General features: G+C 39.5%; 1 protein-coding gene across 2 annotated transcripts in view; it reads right to left on the bottom strand.

Annotated features, from left to right (window-relative positions):
- Window positions 1-8,758: 8,758 nt before the first annotated feature.
- The window catches only part of LOC147633940 (E3 ubiquitin-protein ligase UPL1-like), a 63,487-nt gene continuing 58,153 nt past the window's right edge, over window positions 8,759-14,092 (bottom strand). For both annotated transcript variants that reach the window (XR_015266949.1, XM_086805002.1), the window contains 5 exons: window positions 10,594-10,674; window positions 10,280-10,505; window positions 10,048-10,187; window positions 9,559-9,665; window positions 8,759-9,447 (listed from right to left, as the gene is read on the bottom strand). Coding sequence is in view for 1 of the 2 variants with exons in the window: in XM_086805002.1 (XP_086661128.1) it covers window positions 9,345-9,447; window positions 9,559-9,665; window positions 10,048-10,187; window positions 10,280-10,505; window positions 10,594-10,674 (657 nt within the window). In the remaining variant the exon portion in view is untranslated. The remainder of the gene's footprint in view (window positions 9,448-9,558; window positions 9,666-10,047; window positions 10,188-10,279; window positions 10,506-10,593; window positions 10,675-14,092) is intronic.

Below are 14,092 nucleotides of genomic sequence, written 5' to 3' on the forward strand. Positions count from 1 at the left end.
TTTACAGAGAGGATTATACTTTGATAATGAATATTCAACACCTTGGTTCTTAATGAAATCACGATGCAGCATAGATAAGAGTGTAAGAGAGAGGAGGAGAGAGAAAAGATAGCTACATCTAATTGGGTCCCAAATACCCTTTGAATGGCTCCACAAATGTTTGGCGTATTTTCTTTATTGAATGATGTAAAAGATTGACTTCTTGGGTGGAGACCTCTCCTTTGGCCTAAAGATGCCCTAATCTTAACCTTCAAGTTTACCTTGCACTAGTATTCTTTTGGTTGTCTTGGCCCTTGGAGTCTTTAGCACTTTGTGATTTATGAGATAAATGAGCCCTTGCAAAGCCCCTATAGGTTGGTCGACTAAGGACTGGCCCTCCTTCAATGGGCTAGCTGACTGAGCCTAGGGCTTTTATGGGCCCAATTAATGGCCCAAAGTTAGCCCATTATGTAGGGCCAACATAGACATAGTCTATGGCCATGCACTTCTTGCTTCTACATATATATATATATATATATATATATATATATATATATATATATATATATATATATATATATGCTACCCTAGTGCCTTTGCATCTGGGTGAAATCTTATCGGTGCTCAAACGTGTGCAGGGCCAACATAGACATAGTCTATGGCCATGCACTTCTTGCTTCTATCTGTATCTACATACATCCTACCCTTGTGAAATAGGTTTCTATATGTATCTATATGCTATCCAACATAGACATAGTCTATGGCCATGCAAGGCCTCACAAGACAGCAAAGGCATATCGCCTACCGGGCCTAACCTCTATACATAGCCAATATCACATGATTCCAGATACACTCTGCTTTTCGAAGCACCTACAATTTTTTAGTTATCAAACACCAAAATTCTTGCAGCAATTCAACATTCTTTGCGTTATGAGACATTCACTAGAATGTACCAATCTTGAACAGTATCACCAATAACCCTACATTTTGTATTATCATAAATTCTTGCAGCATATCAGAAGACACAAGAGTTTAATGCATACATTTATGTACTCAAAAGACAACAAGGGCCCTAGTTGATATGAGGAAAGCTTAATTGTTTATAGATGTCCATGTGGTTTAGCATGGTGTCAGGGGTGGTTTCACAAAGAAGCACCTAAACACTAAGCTTGTGTCTAGTAAGAGGGCCAAGTTCAAAATCCACCACCAGCCATCTACAAGTCACGTGAGGTGCTTATGCTACTTCCCATGGTTTCTATTTCCAAAACGACCTCCACCTCAGTCTCTAGATGATGATCTCTCTCTACCTCTACCTGTATCTGAGTAGAAGGCCTACTCAAATTCTCATGATAGCTACACTTTGGACTCATGTACGTATATATGCATGTGTGTGTGTGTGTGTGTGTGTGTGCATGCATACATACATACATATATACACACACACACACACACGTGCGCGCGCACAGATATACATACATATAAATACGTCTCATGGTCACTTCGTTCGAATGGCATGGTGCATCTCTTCTTTCTTTTCTTCTCATCCTTCCAACGTCTATGCTGGTTTGTCTCGTTCCATTTACGGTAAATCAATTGTTGCCTATTTATATATCTATGGGTTTGTCTATGTCTCTTGCGTTTTTCCTCTTGAGGTCATATTTTTATCCTTATCATATTCAAGCACTTATTTTTTGTATGCTATTTTTGTGCTACTTCATGTGTTTGGTTGTTTAATCTTGTGTTTATGTTGTTGTAGGGTCTTCTATGGACGTTATGGTGTTTCTATGTTCTTGCATTTGTGTTGTTGTAGGGTTTTTTGTTTTACTTTTCGAGTCGGGATCAACTAGGCACAGATGTGCCCCATTAAACTTGAAAGCCCAAATGCTTTTGTCACACTAGTTTCAAGACAGAGGGTCTTATTGGGAGGAGAGAGAGAGAGAGAGAGAGAGAGAGAGAGTGTGTGTGTGTGTGTCTTTCCTTGCATGTTTATCATGCTTCTCAGAATTGAGGTAGCGTGTTTCTTTTTTCTTATTCTTTGTTTATTGCAAGCACGCAAGATGCCACTATTAGGAAGAAAAGAAACTATCACATTGCACATTGGGTGATCCCTAAAACAAGTATTCGTATGGACATGTCAAGGTCTAGGTTAATAATGGAATGTCAAGGGCCAGGTCAATAATGGAAAGTCAAGGGCTCGATCAATATGGAACGTTATGAAGCTGCCTTCTTCCAATAGCTCGCTCTTTGTTTCACCAATGTTGAAAATCACAAAGCTTATATTTTGCTTCGACATGTGCCTTTTTTTGAATGCCCACACTGTAAATTAAATCCTTTTTAGATGATCGAATATCACCTTTGTGTGATTATGTAGTAAACTGTTATTTATATTCTTTTTTGTAGTTTAATGTTTCATTTATTTATTCATGTTTAATGACTTTCGAACTTTAGTCTTGAATTTTTACAAAGTTTAAACCGATATAACCATAGTAAATTATGAGTCTTTTTTGTATGTTGATACTAATTAATGCCCGTCTTCTAGGAGCATTAAGGTGACTTTTTAAAAGCTATCTTAGATCATCCTCTTGTAATTAATTTAATAGAGAAGCAATACAACATTTCAATACAAATGCATAGCGTTCTTTTGATTGTTTTATTGCTACATTTTTTTAATAAGGCTTGAAATTAATATTTAGACCCGGTTTATGTATACATTTTTCTTTTTTGGGAACAATAAATATATATAATATTGACAAAGCCAGATCTTTACAAAAAGTGCACTTCTCTTAGATACATTAGCACCATCAGCCAGAGAGGCCCTTATCCATACCAAGATCTTCCAAATTGCAATTAAGCAGCTTGCATATGAGATCCCACCTATCATCCTCCCAAACAAAGGAAGACTTCCCCCAAGAGATATGGTAACCTAACTGCATACAAGAAATCATCATGGCTTCAGAAATACATCCTTTGGGAGCAGCTTCTCTAAAACTTACTCACCTACCCAAATCTTCACAACTGGTCTTGTTCCCATAGGGTTCTCGATAAAGGCAACAAAGGTGTAGATGGCCTGCTTATCCTTTAGGTGTAGATGGCCTGCTTATCCTTTAGGTGTCATCTTCTTGTCTTTGTCCCCCAAACTTAGGTAGCTTTGCTCTCACATCAAATCTTGAATATCCCTACATAATGTCAACAGTTTAGGAAACCTAGTATGTACAAGGGTCTGCTAGTCTGAGGAGCAAATCATCTAATCCCAGCGTGCAGGGAATGGATTAATTGAAATATATCAGCATCATTCAGTTTATTAACATAATATATTGACCAACCCATATGCATACTTTTATACATTAGCTCTAGGGCATCTACCCCATTGTTCACCCCTTTCTGAAAGACTATTATTCCTAAAAATCTAGATCGCCCACAAACAACAGAATCTAATAATATTAAATCCTAAATTTATTTCTCTCTCAGCATCAATCAACCTTCCAAGAGCCCAATCTCCCCAAAAACCCTGAACCTCTAGACTGTTAGATACCCATTTCCCAAGTCTACCCCATACCCCTCTAATAGTTGGACATTCCCAACAAGCATGTCTCCCATCTTCTAGGACTTTTATTTTTCTATGTAGAAGCTATTTATGCAACTTCAAAATATATTTTGGCCTTTTAAAGAGTGACGACTACTCATTACTCTCCCAACTCATGGTTACAACCTAAAAGGGTAGACGAGACAATTTGTGGCAAATCTCACAAGTTATTAACTTTGCCATTTTATTGAAGGATGAGACTCCACAAGGGTCGATTGGGTGACATATCATACCTTTACTAAGTTATTATTTATAGAATCAACACTACTAGATTCAACACACTTGCACTTTTTTCCTCTATCTTGGGTTCCACATACAGATTGTAAATTAGGTATTGCTTAATTTAAGTGAAATTTAAAGGCACACTAAATTTTCAATCAAAGCATCATAATGTGAATTTCGATTCAATTAAAGCATCATAATGTGAATTTCGATTCAATTAAAGCATTCTAATGTGAATTCTTGGTATTGACTCGACTATAGTTTATTTTCTTGACTAATTTACTAACTAATATTACTAATGCAACGTACTATTATCCATAACATAACTGTTGAGCTATGTGAGTGAAGTGATAAAGTACATAGCTCTCATTTTTGTGATTGGTTTTTTATTTTATTTTTTATTTTGAGTTTTTTGGAAAAAAAATATGCTTTAATAATATTTTAATATAAAAGGTTTTTTTTAATCTATCATGAATTAACTAATTAATTTGATTTTATTAAATTATTATAATGTGACCAACAAAGTACCTAAAGTACCGAGTTACATTATCTATAACGTGATTGCAAATCATAATTGATGGGATTAATGATTCAACATCAATATCATGTACGATTAAGGCTAAAATAATATGGATTGTTTAATCAACATTCACATCAAAAATGAAAGCAAAGAAATAGTATATGTATAAGGAATGCATATGGGAGTTTGCAACTTGTTGCAGAATAAAATAATGAAATGGGAGTCACATATTATTACCCATAACATATGACTGAAGTGATAACGTATTGAGCTCTAATTTTTTATGGTTGGTTTTAATTTTATTTTTTATTTTAAGTTTATTGAAAAAATATGCTTTAGTATTTTTTTAATATAAAATGTTTTTTTGTGCTTCATGAATTAACTAATTAATTTGATTTTATTAAATTATTGAACTGTAAGTTATTGATTTTGTCTTCTAAGCATGATGTCCACAATAAATCTTCGACCCTTTGGCTCAATGAATTAGTCGTATATACAAAGCATGGATATTAGCTGACTACGCTTCATATTCACACCATGCTTCATTGTAGCCAACAATAACTACTTATTTTATCACATTGCTTGCGGCATAACCGCCCTTCACACTTCCAACGACCCATTGTGTTAGCTTTACCATACTTTAGTTCATTCATAACACAATTCAATTAAGCTACCAACAAATCCCCTTAATAACGATGACTCATCATCACAAATCTCCATATACCCCATGTACTCACATCTAAATCCTCCTCATGCTATGACTTCATCACTTTTAACCTCTCAATGGTTTGACAGCTCCACTTGTTTGCTTATGAAGTGCTAACTTTCAAAGGACCATCCATCGCCTACAATCTCACACCTTGCTTGCATGATAAAAATTCTCGAGTATTGGAGCTACCTAGAACTTTGTGTACTTGGACATGATAAATTGCATGTACCCAAGATGACATTGAGGCCATGTATTATTGCCATGGGCAATTTTGTCTCACTGAGCTTTTTCACATGGCCATCCAGGTGTGAATGGACACCTTAGGGTTAGCTACTATATAAGCAGCCTCATCCGTTGTTTAGAGTTGCTGCTCATTTGTACTTTCTCCTTTGTACTTGTAGAGAGCTGCATCTCTTCTCTTTGAGCTAGCCATTCTCTCTCACTTTACACCCTTGCGTTCTTTTCATTAAGCATCGTGTGTGTATGTGTGTGTGAGTTCAGCTCCATTGTCAGCTAACCTTGGTATCAAAGCTCAGCTTCTTCACCATTGTGGTTTTCTTGTTGAAGCTTTGGTGTTTTTCACAGCTTCCATAGAAGCTTGCTTTGATTTCACTTTGAAGCCTCCACAAGTTTGGAGCTCTACAACAATATCTTTCACACACGGTAGCAGCTCTATTAGCCTTTATAGCTTTGAAGCTTTCATAGCTTCTTTCGCAACAAGCAACAACAGGCTTCAACCCGCTAAACTCACAAGTCCTTTGAGCCTTAGCTTCAACTCGTTGAGAACTCAAAGGGGACTTCTCCATCGACTATAGCTAATAGCAACGACTCCTCAACTGCAAAATCTTCACCGTCTTTATTGATTGTGCAGCATCTGACTTTATCTCTAACAGTCAGAGGCTGTCTACCAATTCCGTCAAATTGTCATCAAGTCATCACATCACCATAAGCTCACGCGTGGCACATAACTTGACATGTGGCAGATAATCTTTGCAATCGCCCTCCAAGTTCAATTCAATCATTTGATCCGACTTTTGCAATCGTCGCCATGTCTAATTCGATCGGTGATATAACTTTTACAATGGACCAATTCAGCTACATAAATCGTGGGATTCAGCACAATTCAATCATGCGATTCAAGGCAATACACTTTCAATTTGATTCGGCGGTCCAACTTTTTTAATCGCCCAATTCAATCGTCAAGACCACTTCAATCAATGATCCGACTTCTTTAATCGCCGGATTCAATCTTTCGATCGCCCGATTCAATCTTTTGATCAGCGATTCAACTTTTCCGATCGATGATTTCACTTCTTTTATCAAGATATTTGACGTTTTAAATCGCTCAATTCTACTACACTTCGATCACTCGATTCTGCTTCAACAATCATCCGATCCAAGACTTCAATCGTCCGATTCAACTACAGATTTCAATCATCCCACCAATCTAAGACTTTAGTCATCCAATTCCGTTGACTTCAATCGTCCAGGACTACAAATTTTCGACAACTCGACATATTGGTCATCAATATCTAGTGTTCATTTAAAGCTATTTTCAGCATCTCTCTTTCTCAGATTCCACTGCAATCACGTATGACCACCAACTCATCCAATGATTTGTTTGATATAAGTTCAAAAGAAGACAAGTTAGATGGATCAAATTACTCCCTTTGGAGTTTCATGGTTACAAATGTCCTTATTGCCAAGGATTTATGAGGTCTTGTCAGTGATGGTGATAAGCCCCGCCCTGGCACAATTGCTCCTACTCCTTCTCAATGGGGTTAGGGCCAACAGACCCTGACACATGTCCCTCAAATTACTCTTGATCAAATGACAGATAGTCATTAAGCAATCTAGTACATCAAAGCACTACTCAAAAGGTTCAACATGAAAAGTCACAACCCAAGCTCTACACCAATGAAACATGGTGTAAAGCTTAGTCTGTAAAATTTCCGAAGAACCATTACACATAACCACGTATGATCAAGTTGTCAAATGTCTACACATATTTTTGCAACTCACAACCAAACATTCAGGTTGGTGTGTCACAGCTTTCAAAGTTTATGCGCTACCCACACACTAAGCATTGGCAAGTAGTGCAACCCTTACAAGGCACTCAAGACCTTGGATTGTTCTATGCCAAGGGAGCTACAATCTGATTTCGACTAGGCACATTAATTATGATACACAACAATCCACATTTAAAAACTGTTTCTTTCTTGGCAACCCATGCATCTCCTGACTAAGCAAGAAGCAACTAATATGGCAACCTCATCTTGTGAAGTTGAATACACATCATCATTTGTTGTGACAATTGAATGTGTATAGTTGGCAAGATTGACGACGGATTAATTTTTGTCCCTTCAAACACCCTTAGTCCAATTCTCACTGACAATCAAAGTGCAACGACAATAGCCAAGAATTCATGCCATGACCAAGCACATTGAAGTGCACTACCACTATATGAGAGAGAGAGAGAGAGACTCTATATGCATGTGAGATCAATATAATTTATTGTAGTACACATAACAAATGTGACAAATCTCTTCACTAAAACCTTGTCACATGAAAAGTTTGACGCCTTCCGCAAAGCTTTGGAACTCATCCCTTTCAAAGACTATTCTACAATCTTTGTAAACCTCACATTTGTACTATAAGGAGATTTATTAGATATTTATGGTAATACTACAATGAAGGACCATGTACTGATCCCATGGGTACTTTAACACACCAAGTTTTTTCTTATGAGTCTTAATGTCCAACTGACGTACATTCCACCCATGATGTGCTACCAAAGCAATGAGACACCTAATGGTAGTCATACGAGATGTGGATGTAAAGGTCTCATCATAATCAATGCCCTTTTGTTGGTCATACGATACGAGATGTGGATGTAAAGGTCTCATCATAATCAATGCCCTTTTGTTGGTCATACGCCTTTGCAACAATTCTGGCCTTGTAGCGACGATCAATGCTACCATCCTCTTTGCGGTTTAACTTGTAAACCCACTTAGTACCAATGGGCGAGGTAGATCTATCAAATACTAAGTGTCATTCTTGAGTATAGAGTTATACTCATCTTGCATAGCATGCATCCAATGATTATCATCATGTGCTTCCTTAAAAGAAACAAGTTCCTCCTCATTACATAAAGTAAAAATGAGAACATGATCCACATGAGAATAATCTGCATGATGAGAACCTACACGAGTTTTACTAGAAGACTATTCTACAATCTCTGTAAACCTCACATTTGTACTACAAGGAGGCTTGTTAGATATTTATGATAATACTACAATGAGGAGCCATGTATTGATGCCATAGGTACTTTAACCCACCAGGTTTTTTCTCATCGCCATCCAAGTGTAAGTAGACACCTTAGGGTTGGCTAGTATATAAGCAACCTCATCCATTGTTTAGGGTTACTGCTCATTTGTACTTTCTTCTTTGTACTTGGATAGAACTTCATCCATCTTCCCTTTGAGCAAGCCATTCTCTCTCCACACTCTACTCCCTTGCATTCTTTTCATTTAGCAGCATTGTGCGTTAGAGTTCAACTCCATTGTGAGCTAATGGATCGGGAAAACCAAGAGCAATGCCCTGCAATCATGAATTCCAAATCCCTACATCGTTGGCAACCTTCCCTCGTGTAGATTAGAGAGCATCCCGGGATGAACACATCCACGAGATTATGAACCAAACAATGCCATCAAAAATTCCTCTCAAACCTAGCAAAACTAACACATGGCACACAAACACTACTTATATTCATTATGGGCGCTCTTCCAATCAGCTCAACACACTGGATAGTGGGCCCACCACAATTTGACACAAGCTTTACATTTGCTTGACCATGTCATCATGTCTTGCTATAATAGCTACACACAATATACTTCAAAGAATCCCTCCCCCTTAGGTAGAAGCCCAAGACACAAGAAAGATAGTTGAATATTAGAGCAATTACTGTCAATTTTAAGGCTGACATTGCCAAAAATTGGTGGCAATAGGTCCTCCCATGATTGATTCTACATCTTTATTGATACGATGTACCACCAAGGGCATTCAAACTCATTTCCTTACACACGTGAGTGACAGCACAACTTCTGAGTTTTGACCTCTATCAAGGTGAAGCAGAAATCCTTGTGGTATAGCTCTGTATCAATGCTTTACACAGCAAGACAAGACAATGCTATGCAGCTGTGAGACCGTATTTAAAGGTACGAACATTTTTTGAGCCAGTACCTCCGACACCAGCCCCACCAGTAGTAAGCTGACCAGAAATCTCTTCCAATAAGGGATCTGTGAATGCCGAGAAAGTGCTTCCACACTATTCAACCAAAACCAAATCCTTCACTACCTTCATGGATTGCTAGCAACAACCTCTCCTGAAGCTGCTGTTTTGATGAGTACTCTGGAAGATCGAGCTGATTAAAACTGCACAACATGGAAAAGAGAAAGGCCTAAGTTTTTATTTATAAACAAGAATATCAAGAATCTACTTCACCACAAGCTCTCTCTTGAGGCCTTCAATGCACCAAGTTTTACCAAGTATGAGCTGTCGGTAGGCGTTCCGGAGCACCATATGCTTTGTGAATTTGACATCTCTGAGGACCTGAAATGCCTTGCAATGCTCTGAAACCTTCAAGAGGCACCTATTACCACAACGCAAAACTTCGTTAGATCAGCAGTTGAAAGCTGAAACCCATTGGCTAAGACACCATGTGGTCAAACTAGAGAATAAATCTATAAAATAGAAAAGAGTGATAAAGATCAAGCAAGTAATTTTAGGCACAGCTCAAGAGATGGATTAGCAATGTGTGTGAAGTAACAGCAGTGGTGTTAATACAAAAGAGACAAAGAATACAGCCACACCAGCAGCCAAGCTGAGAGGACAAGTCTTGCAGCCTAGCCCACAGATGAAGATAGACAAACCCAACAGGCTGGCGAATACTAAGCCCAGAATAATTGCATGCATCTAGGTCGTGTAGGTGCTATACCATCCAATGGGGAGGCAGCAAGTAAGACGGATCGTACCTTAGAAGTGCCAGTGATAAATTGCAGCAAACGAGCCATGTCCTCCTTATTGAAGTCACGCACAACCTCCCAGAACCACTGTACAACAGGGGATGCAGCTGTGTACCCGGTATACTCAGTATTGGCCTTCAGATCATCCACTGCAGAATAACACAAGTGTAGAATAAGACATAAGCAGGAAGGCAACAGAAAGAAGCTTCCAGACTCAGCCTCGTGCCAAACGTCTTCTTACAATCTATTTCTGGAAGACCACTTATCAAGAGTTCGAGTTCTTTGTCATTAAAGATTGAGATCAGATCTCTATTCACGAGCTCATTGAAGCCTTCCAAGAAGGCATTGATTTGTGGACGGATGGCAGTAGTCAGCTTGTGTTCAGCATTGAGGTCCACATACTCATGTTTGTTCTCCTCTGTTACCCGAACATTTCTACCTCCAGGTATCAGCTCAATGTCAGTTACCTGTCAGCATTCAGAAGCCCCTTAAGTCCCACAACATATATAATTTCAGAACAGACTGTTATCTCACCACAAAAGAAGCATCTAATACCTCCGTTTTCTCATAGAGTATATGTTTCTCTTCATCTGCATCCACACTAAAAAACACCCCAACTACATCATTGATATCATTCTGCATAAAACACGAAGTATTAGTCAAATTGGAGAATATTAACAACACGTCTAAAAAGGCCTCCCTTTGATTTTGAAAGATATTAACTTAAGTAGATACTCTGAAACATAATTGAAGAATATAAAAAGATATTTTATTTTTGAAAATCCTATGATAGAAGAATTCGGTATTAAGTATATTATTTATTTATTTATTAACTAAAATAGAATCAATTCTACATAGATACATGTCTCATTCCAAGTATTTGTGCTGCTGTTTAGTTTCTTTTTCTTGTTGAATCATGGAAAAACAGCACACATCAACGGCCCATAAAATAGGCAGAAAATGGGGGAAAACCTGAGCATAGAAATGCAGCTCTTGGGCTGTTTTGGTGGCTGCATTTTTCAGCAGAGGTACATCATGGCACTCATCAAACCCCGGGCAGTTCGAATACCCACTCTTCTGACTTTTCCTTCAGATGCCAAGTTGGATGACACAAACTACAACATCTGGAAAGTCATGGTGGAAGCAGTCTTGGAGACTAATGATCTTCTAGAGTTCATCACTCGACTGGTCCTCCGGCCCAACCCGAACACTACAAAGGATGAAAATACGAGGGATGCCCTTATGCACGAAGCTGCTCTATGGGATTGGCTTAATGCCCGTGCTCATTCATTCATTCTTCTCAACTCTCAACCCTCAGTCATCGCTCACATCAAATACGAGGGATGCCCTTATGCACGAAGCTGCTCTATGGGATTGGCTTAATGCCCGTGCTCATTCATTCATTCTTCTCAACTCTCAACCCTCAGTCATCACTCACATCAAATGGGATACCCATGCACATGTTGCTTGGAAGAGACCCGACATCTACAACTAGAAGACACCCATGAAGAGAGCTTCCCTACAGCTTCAAATGTCCTATTGATTCTACTTCCATGCGGGATCAAATCAACAAACTAGAGTCATTGCGATATGAGATTCAGGGGTGCGAGAAGGAGATTTCCACTGAGGATATGACAATCCGGCTACTTGCTCAATTGCCCCGAAATATGAGAGCTTCTATTCTTCACTTCTTACCTTAGGATGGACGGAAACCATTACCTAGGATGAGCTGGTACCTATGGTCCTTGATCAGGAGAGCAGATTCAAGGATTCTTCTTCAAAGAAAGGTAACTGGGCTTTCATTGGACAGAGAGGGGGGCAGCCTAACAAAGGCAAAGGTGGGGCACCTCCTTCTAAGGATTCCAAGGGCTCCAAGGATGCAAAGCCGAAGGGGTTTTCAACTTTTGATTCTTCTGGCAACCAAAAGGTTTGTGATTATTGCTCCAAACAGGGACACTTATGGCGACAATGCCGGAGCCGCATGCAAGATTTGGGAAAGGACAAAGGGGCACCAAAGTTGTGGAGGAATTTTTTTCCTCACCTTGATTGATCTCAAGTCCGAGACTCCCCCTCCAGTGGCCACAACTTTGGTGCCCCTCCAGGGGTTGAGCAAGCTCTTCCTTCTTGTTCCCCTTAATGGATTTTGGATAGCGACGCTCATGACTTATCGCAAGGATTGTCTTGATGAATTGCAACAACGCCACGGCAGAGTTCCCATTGGAGATAACTCTACTTTCCCCATCATGGCAAAGGGACAATGCCCCTCATTCCAGATGGCAATGGAGGGAAGTACACCTCGAGAGTGCCATATGTGCCAGATTTAGGATTTCATCTCCATTATGTACATGAGATTTGCAAATTGGGCACTAAGGTGGAATTTATGGAGGACTCGGTTATCATTCGGGACCCTCTCACTGACAAGATCCTTTGGCAAGGCATCTAGGACTATGGCCTCTACAAACTCACGGCTCTTTACTCTCACACAAGTACCCGCACCGTTTGGCATGCTAGATTTGGTCATCTTCATTTAGAGGCCTTGCGGAAGGCTTTCCAGGAGAAACTAGTGGATGGATTACCAAATGTTGGCACACGTGAGGGCCCTTGTCATTATTGTCTCAAAGGCACATCAATCAATCTATCATTGAGCTGTGCATTAATCGCTCTCTATAGTTTAGGATTCTCTCTCTCTCTCTCTCTCTCTCTCTCTCTCTCTCTCTCTCTCTCTCTTAGTGAGATAGCTTTGTTTTGTATCATCCTAGTGAGATAGCTTTGTTTTTGTTTCTATTTTTATCCATGATGCGATATGCCATGGACATTATTGTATCACTTTGGTCTCATAGGTCCATTCGGTCTTTAGTAGACACTTAATATATCTTTCTTTAGTAGACACTTCATATATCTTTCTTTATCTCTTTCTCTACACACACAGACTATGGATATCTTCCATCCACCTTAGCTTAGGTTCTCTGTACACACACCATGTAAACTAACACCTTGTAGCTCCAACTCTAAACCTAGCTCCTTTCATGCTTGTTTTGGAAAAGGCGACCTGAAGATATTGAAGCAAACTTGAAAAATCGAAAAGGCTAGTATAGCCTTGGTGAAAATTAATGAAACAACGCACGGCGAGCTACAGCACCTCTAGAGTTGGTTTATGCGGATTTGTGCGGCCCGATGCGCACTCCGTCTCTTGGTTCTGCCAGTTATGTTTTTCTCTTGGTTGATGATTTTAGCCAATATACCTGAGACAATTTTCTCAAATCCAAAGATGAAACTTTCGACAAACTTCCTACATCCTCACACTAGTCCACACTATCCACCATGTTCCCGTGCACACTTGCATAATGTCAAGAGAAAAACACAGGGCCGTAACACCTACAAAAGCATTGTACTTGGTGAGTGAACATCACTCCAATGATCCACCGTTGTCATTGTAACCTCGTGGATAATGGTTTAAGGCCCCGTATATGAGGAGAAGCCACTTTGTGTTGAGTAGGCCTCGACACCCGCAACAATGCCTACTTTAGACACTGGGTTTGGCCAATAAGTGGTTGGTCCGCCAGCATACATCTAGTCGGGCAGCAGCAGAACAACCCTTGGCACAACACAGTCAGCATGGCTAGCCTAGGAGATGGCCTGTCCGGCAGCTTGCAAGCCCGCACGTGTGAAAAGCGATGGTGTCGTGAGCATATAAAAACAGGCCAACAGCATGTATGCAAACCAACTACATGTAGCTGCTCATATATAAGCAGCCCCTGGGCCCTTAGTCCCTTGCATAAATCATCTCATTCTTACACAGTTCAGCAGTGAAACACCACCTTTATCATGTGTGCTTGAGTCTTCTGACATTTACATACATCGTTAGCAAGAGCACTTCATTGTGCTGTAGTCCGAGGCAGTAGAAGTGTCATGTGCACACCTTCCGACAGTGCCATGTAGACATGATTATTTCTTGCAACCATCTAAATTGCAAAGTTAGAGGCCATATATGAGCAATTTGAAGCAGTTTTTGGAGCCTAAATGGTGCCTGGAGGTACCTTGGACATGGACCAAT

Source organism: Cibotium barometz, chromosome 11 (assembly GCF_041138505.1).
Source record: "Cibotium barometz isolate CiBa-2024 chromosome 11, ASM4113850v1, whole genome shotgun sequence".
NCBI lineage: Eukaryota > Viridiplantae > Streptophyta > Polypodiopsida > Cyatheales > Cibotiaceae > Cibotium > Cibotium barometz.